General features: G+C 40.1%; 1 protein-coding gene across 1 annotated transcript in view; it reads right to left on the bottom strand.

Annotated features, from left to right (window-relative positions):
* Positions 1–7,211, bottom strand: part of abcc3 (ATP-binding cassette, sub-family C (CFTR/MRP), member 3) — a 75,169-nt gene that overhangs the window by 23,676 nt on the left and 44,282 nt on the right. Inside the window, exons 9-16 of the mRNA XM_037691318.1 lie at positions 5,636–5,813; positions 5,363–5,524; positions 4,358–4,450; positions 3,861–4,064; positions 1,245–1,391; positions 1,068–1,155; positions 789–855; positions 577–703 (exon numbers count right to left, since the gene is read on the bottom strand). Of these exons, the coding sequence (XP_037547246.1) occupies positions 577–703; positions 789–855; positions 1,068–1,155; positions 1,245–1,391; positions 3,861–4,064; positions 4,358–4,450; positions 5,363–5,524; positions 5,636–5,813 (1,066 nt within the window). The remainder of the gene's footprint in view (positions 1–576; positions 704–788; positions 856–1,067; positions 1,156–1,244; positions 1,392–3,860; positions 4,065–4,357; positions 4,451–5,362; positions 5,525–5,635; positions 5,814–7,211) is intronic.

Genomic DNA, 7,211 nt, shown 5'->3' with positions numbered 1-7,211 from the left:
CTGGGTTTTAAATGTTTCTAATCTGGGTTTTAAATGTTTCTAATCTGAATTTTAAATATTTCTAATCTGGGTTTTAAATGTTTCTAATCTAGGCTCAGAGGCTCAGAAGGGACAGATGTCCAAACGGAGACTCAGAGGTGACAGAGCTTTTTCTGTAACCACACCAAGATTATGGAACAGACTGACTCTTCCCATCAGATGAGCCCCTTCACTGTCCATTTTTTAAAGTCTTTTCAAAACACATTTTTTATTCCCTGGCTTTTGGCACAGCCTAAAATTTGCTCTGCACTGCTTTTATTGATCTTACTGTTTTAAATGTTTTAAGTGTTTAAATGTTCTTGATTTTATGTGTACAGCACTTTGTTGCAGCTGTGGTTGTTTGTTTGAAAGGGCTTTATAAATGAAGTAGCAGCAGAATTAAATCCTTTTTCTTCAAACTAAGTCGTTCAAAGAGCTGGAGATAGCGAGTAAATATCAATTTTGCATAAGTGCACCACGAGTCAAAATGGCTGTAACTTCCCTTTAAGAAACCAAAGGAGTGAACGGTCACCGGGTGGTTACAACATGAGGTCCTACCTGAACAGAAACCTCGCCCTCCAGTTTTTCCATATCGCCCAGCAGTGCAGAGATCAAGGAGGATTTTCCGCAGCCCACGTGGCCCACGACAGCCAGCAGGGAGCCCTGAGGCACCATCACATTAATGCTAAAAATACACAGTTGTCACTTCAATGATTCCCAAATGCAAACACAAGACGTGCCCATGGAGTGTGTGGATTTACAGAACATACTTGTGTAGAACAGGAGGATCTTCTTTCGCCCACGTGAACCTTCCATTAACTATCGAGACTGAAAACTCTGTTGAAACATGGCACGTGGCTTTTTTTATAACAGGTTTTGAACTGGTGACAGTCATTCTTATGCTCTTGAAGCCTTGAGTCACTGGGTTAAATAATCTCATGGGAATATAGTAACAATGCCTTACTTTACAAGAGACAATGAAATGTTGACAATGCTCTTTAAATAACATGCTATGGCTTTAACGAAAGAAGAGACTGCTTAATTCAAACCTGTCCCCGTGTTCTTCCTGTCCACGGAGTTTGGGTCCAACTCATCGTGACTCAGGAAACTTTGGATTCGCTTCAATGAGACGCTGGCCTGAGACGCAAACCAAAATGAACATTATTCAAACTTTCTGAAGAAAAACATCAAATGACGTAAAGCATGTCCAAAAAAGAGAAGGGCACCTGCACAAGGCCAGTGATCACTTGAGGAAGCATGTTGAGTGGAAACCTGAGGATGTTGAAGAGCGAGAGCGACACAAAGGCCTTCTCCGCATCCAGGATGTTTTTCTCATCTACCGTCACATACACGGCAAACGTTGTCAAGGCGACCTGCATGGGCAAAAAGACCAAATCAGACATCACAGTCCATCCCATGTAGATCTGAACCCAGGGTCTTGCATGTGCTGCAAATGGATGCCACAAAGGATTCCTTATATTACAATTAACAGAAAGAATGTTTATTGTTATAGTAAAAAATATATTTCATACAACGAACGGGAGAAATTCAGTTGTTCTGACTCTGCTGCTCAGTATCGAGTACGACCGTCACACAAGTCTTACAATTTTCCAAGATTAAGACGAAATTAGCTCAAGACTAAGAGTTGTTAGACAAAAGCAGCAATTCTACCTAGAAAACTTCATCAAGAATTTTCTATAAAGCACAACAAATATTTGAGATTTACTTTTTTAATGATCTAAGCTGAAGAAATGTTGACGGTTTGATAATAAAACTGCAAAAGACGTTTGAAGAGAACCGAGATCGAACAGCTAAAAGTTGTTGCGAACGGCTCATTAGGGTCCCCGTGGTAACCACATGCCTGTGCATGGTACCACCAGACAGCACTTTTAATGAAACAAAATGTGGTGTGTATGGCAAATAAAGAAACTTTGACTTTGAGAAACTCAGACTAGGAAGTAAAACTCAAACAACAGTGCAAAAACTACACAATATATGAAAAAGACTTGTGGACTGCAAGTGATGAGTCTGAGTGTTACACGTCACTTATTATGTGTCGCGGTAAAAAGACCATTCATGGGAAGCAGAAGAGTGGAGGGTGCTGCAGCGCCCCTTCATGGCTGCCAGAGAACATGCATGTTTAAATACATACCGTAATTCCCGGTGTACAAGCTGCTACTTTTTTTCTCACACTTTGTACAACGCGTTTTATATGCAGGAACAACTTATGTTTTTTTTTTTATTCCATAAGTTATGATTTATTTTGAAAGACTTCCTGTCATCTCTCAGCAGCTTTCTGCCGCTGACTAACATTTTCCTTTGACAGAGCTGGGCTGCTCACGGAGCTGCCTTGCACCCACCCCCAAGAGGGGGTGTTTGTTACACAGAGTGAATGCCCTCATGCACCAAACCTCTTGCTCAGGGTTTCAAATTCCCTACCATAACCTTCCCTACCATAACTCCACCCACTCTGTCATCATGTGACCAGAAGTCTTCTGGGGAATGATGCGTACAGCACGAGGGAGCGTGAGGAGCGCGACACAGAGGTGGTGTGTGAACACGGTTTTCTGAGCCTCGAAGAGGACTTTAATTCTCAGGAGGACGAAGAACATAGTGACTTTTGGTTGACTAGCGGTACTTTTTTTTTTTTGCCATGTTAAAGGCTGTTCCCCCTCCCCTGGGTCACGACATGGGCTCCACTGAGAAGAAGTCATATAAAACAGTCTAGTCTGATACATATTTTAATAAAAGTTTTAAAATTCTTCTGTGTGACATCTTTCTGTGCACGGTAAATACTGTCAGTCAAGACTGGTACATATTAAAAAAAAATAATAATCTGTGTGCGGTAAATATGTTTAAATACCAGCACGGTGGGAGACAACAAGAGGGAGGAAGGAGGAACAGCCCCTCCCTCTTGTTGTCTCCTCCGCTCCTCATATGAGCTCTGCTGAGTAGAAATCACATCAAATGTATTTATTTATTACATTTAAAAACAGCAGTTGTTATCAAAAGTGTTTAACAATAAAAATCAATGGTACTAATTTAATGAACACTTACTGTATTTTACTGGTACTATTTGACTTCCGGTCACATGACCTCGATAAGACTTGTGGGTAATATTTACCGGTATATACATTTTCTAATAATTTTGGTTACGTAGGTGTTTGGCACTGTTCTGTCCAGTGATCATGCTTAGATAGTTGTTGTGTTCATTTTGAAGGTATAATGGTTTGAACCGTGAGTCAGACAGCGAAGCTTCATGAAGACTTGTGATGATCATGCAGTCTAAGCGTGTATTGAAAGCAAGCTGTATTCTGTAAATCGCCATCTGGTGGCTGATTCTTGTACTACAAGACGCACATCATGTCAGAGCCGACTGAGCACAGTTCCTGACGATGACCGGTGGATGCCCGCGGCATAAAAACCAGAGCATCTTATGTACAAAATTATAATTTGCCTTATATTTAGTATAGGCAGCTTAGAAACAGGTGCGCTCTGTAGCCTGAGCATTACAGTAATTAAAATGTTAACTTATCCTAAATATGACTCCTAAAGCTGATTCAATTACTCTCTTCCTTCGCTTGAAAATGGTTATCTTGATTCTGAAATAATTTCCAATTTTAAGTTTTTGTGCATGCTGATCACAATCTATACGATTTGAACACTTGCCAATTTGTACAAACAACCATAAATGTGACTAATGAGTTAGTGGAAGCTGCCTAAAGTCTAAAATACTTCCTTTAACATGACCTCTGTTAAACTACCGTATTGATAAATTAGTTGTTGTCCCTTAGTAAATGCTACACTTTTAGGACAGTTCAGGATATGAGGACAAGGTTTACCAGGAAAGGGGCGCTGGTCCAGGCCATGGTGGACAGCGCTCCCAGGTAGGCTGTCTTGCGCAGAACATTGAGCTCGTTCTGCCGGATGGCCAGGACTTTGTCTTTGAACGAGTTCTCCCAGGCATACAGCTTGAGAACTTTGATGCCATTCAGAATCTCGTTCATGAGCTTGATGCGCTGGTCCTTGTACTGCATCTGTTCCACCTGAGAACGACAAGAGAACAAACGGTACTTTGTTTGAGAGGAAACAGACTGGAAACCAGAAGTTTTACATGAGATTCAGGCAAATATTAGTAAAGCCTGAAAATTATCACAAAAAAGCCTTTAGGACTTGTTACTTTAAATGTGCTGATAAAAGTCATTGAAACTTGTGTCCATTCAACAAATATGTTTTACATAAAAAAAATAAAGCAACTTAAAACATTTTTTTTAAATGTTAATAAATGTGAAACAGTAGACGTGGCTGGTGTTCTAAAACTTAGTTTCATTGTCCACACCTGGTAGGCTCGTGTCTTCATGGCGATGAAAGCATTAAATGGGAGGAGCAAGACCATGACAGCCACTCCAGCAAGCACAGACGGACCGAGGTTCTACAAACAGACAAACAAACAAACAAACAAAAAGGTTTCAATAATAATTTAACTATAAAGCAAAACACCATGAAAATTATGTATTTTTGTAAATACAATAAATTCCTCCCTGCTAATTAAAATGATTGAAAACCGTATCAACTTTTAAAATTCTACTTTGCAATAAAAGCAAACAGAAACTGAAATGATTGTATCCTAATGTACCTAAACTTTGCCGGGCGCCCCAACTTATTAATTTCTTTGAAGCTGCTTAAATTTGACGTAAGTTAGAGGTCTGAGTAAAATCCTGTCAAAATGGAGAATTCTCACGCAATTTCTAACCAACACAAAAAGTAAAATGTATAGTGTGACGTTCTCTTTTTGCAAAGCGTTTGAACTATATATTCCTGAAACAAATAATGGACAATAAATACTTTAGGGAATATCTCACTAGTTTGCGACTGTTGATTATTTGGCGAACAGCATTCGTGATGGAGTCTCCAAAATATCTCAAAAGAATCGTGTTTTTTTTCCTAACCATCCATCATTCTCTTTTACCAACGTTTTCCTTTCCAGGTCATGAGGAGCTGGTGTCTATCTTCAGCAGTCACTGTGTGAGACGTGGGGGACAACTGGACAGGTCTCCAGTCCATCACAGGGACACACAGAGACAAACGAGACAATCTCACTCACAATTTAGGGACAATTTACCAATTAAACCAACGGATGAATGTTTTCCAAGTCAAAGCAAACCAATGTTAAATATAAAATAACTCAAAATGGATTTAAATCTGGTTTTCTTTTGAAAGTGTGCTCCAGAAAACACTAATCATAATAATTATGGGGAGGCTGCCAAGTTAATACAAAGCAGGCTGAGGTGGGTGAGTGTGCATGGGATATCTTGGTAAGTAGTTTGCAACAACGTTTGCGTACCTGCCAGAGGAAATACAGTGCCAGCATAATCTGCAGAGGAGCAGACCACAGCATGTTGAGAAAGGTGGTGAGGTCCATGAACCTTTGTGCATCCACAGACATCAGGTTTACTATCTCTCCCACCGTGGAGGAACGTTTGGCAGCATTAGTAATCACCAATGCCTGCAGAACAGTAGAGAGAACAAAACGTGCATTAAACACTGTCCTAATTCATTTTGTACAACTGATGTCACTTTCTTTTATAATTCAACTTTAAGACTATTTGATGCATACCTTCCTGTAGATGGCTCCTATGATGGCTGTGCGGACGTGCATTCCAGTGATGAAACAGTACTGAAAGTGATGGTGGAGGATGAGAGTTTGCAGCAAGGCTGTGAAGAACATGAGGAAGGCTAGTGCGTACCCCCACCAATCAGGAACATCCTGCTGTTTTGTGAATGAGATCAACATCCTAGAAAAATGCAAGGAAAAACTGATAAGGGTGATTGTTCCACTGCCTTCATCTGACTGTCTTTGAGGGTCAGGATTGAAGGATGCTACGCAGAAGATACTGCAAGTGTACAGACTGTGATGGGAAGCTGAACTTGTTGTTTTAAAAGAACAACGGGAAGATTGAACTGTTGGGTGGTATAATAAGATTTACTGTGAAATTAAATATATAATACAGCACAAATAAAACTAAAGAATGCACAATATAAAACTGTGTTAATCTACTTGTCGAGGAGGAGGCAGTAAGTTTATATGTTGAGAGGATGAAGACGGAAAGAAGAGCGCAGCAGTTAATCAGACTGAAGAGATCGCTGGCGCATTGCGCAATAATTGCGCACGTGGGCTCAGGCTTGTATGATGTGGTTTTACAAATCATACAGCACAAAGAAAACTAAATGCACAATATAAAATTGTGTTAATCTACTTGTCGAGGAGGAGCCAGGTCTGACCGGCCAGTTTAAAGAGGTAAAGAAAAAAGTTGCGTTAAGCTCAGATGGACAACCATGGACTTGTGACTTGTGCAGGGTGTCCCCCACCTCTCGCACAGTGACTGCTGGACATGGGCACCAGCGACCCCCACTACCCAAAAAGGAAGAAACGGGTAAAGATAATGGACAGAAGGATAGATGAATGGATGGATTGATGGATGGATTGATTCGCGGATCACTGGCTGCGTGCGTCTCCGTACCTTCTGTCATCTGAAGTGAAGGAAGTAGCAGCATCGACAAAAGCTGAAGCGAGCAGCCTGTTCCATTAAAATAGACTTGTTCTATACTTTTCCAAATAATTTTGCTCTAAAAATATTTTTCTTCTTCTGTGTCTGTCGTTACTGTTGATTTTTTAGGCTATTTGTTTTGTATGAAATATCTATGTGGTGAAACAAGAAATCTTATATCTTCTTTTCTTTGAAATGTGTTTTTAAAATATCATGTCAAACTGATTTGCTTACAAAAGCAGTAAAAGCTTAAAAAAAAAAATATATATATATATATATATCCATTTTTATTTTTATTTTTTTGGGATTCAGGCCTGTATTTATAGTTAAATGACTGGATCGGTTCAGAAAAAAAGGCTACGGGCTGGGGCCAGATCAGGAGGGATTTTTAGGCCTGAATGCAACTCTGTGGAGAGCTAACCAGGGAAACCCAAAAATCAATGGATAGGTGGAAAAAGAAATAGCACAGAACTCACCCATCTCATGATGGTTTCCTGAGATAACGAGAGGTATGGGCTCTGTCTGGTGTGTGAGGAGGATAGAACCTGATTCAAGACGGACATTTAGAAGATATTCAAGCTGTACAATGGCTTTAAAATTCTTAAGTTTCAACGAGAAGAAGTCTGAAGTCATCTTGTTCCATCC

This window comes from Nematolebias whitei, chromosome 17 (assembly GCF_014905685.2).
Source record: "Nematolebias whitei isolate Nwh7 chromosome 17, NemWhi1, whole genome shotgun sequence".
Lineage (NCBI taxonomy): Eukaryota > Metazoa > Chordata > Actinopteri > Cyprinodontiformes > Rivulidae > Nematolebias > Nematolebias whitei.
Note: the sequence above shows the minus strand (reverse complement) of the source record. Positions and strands in the feature narration are given on the sequence as shown.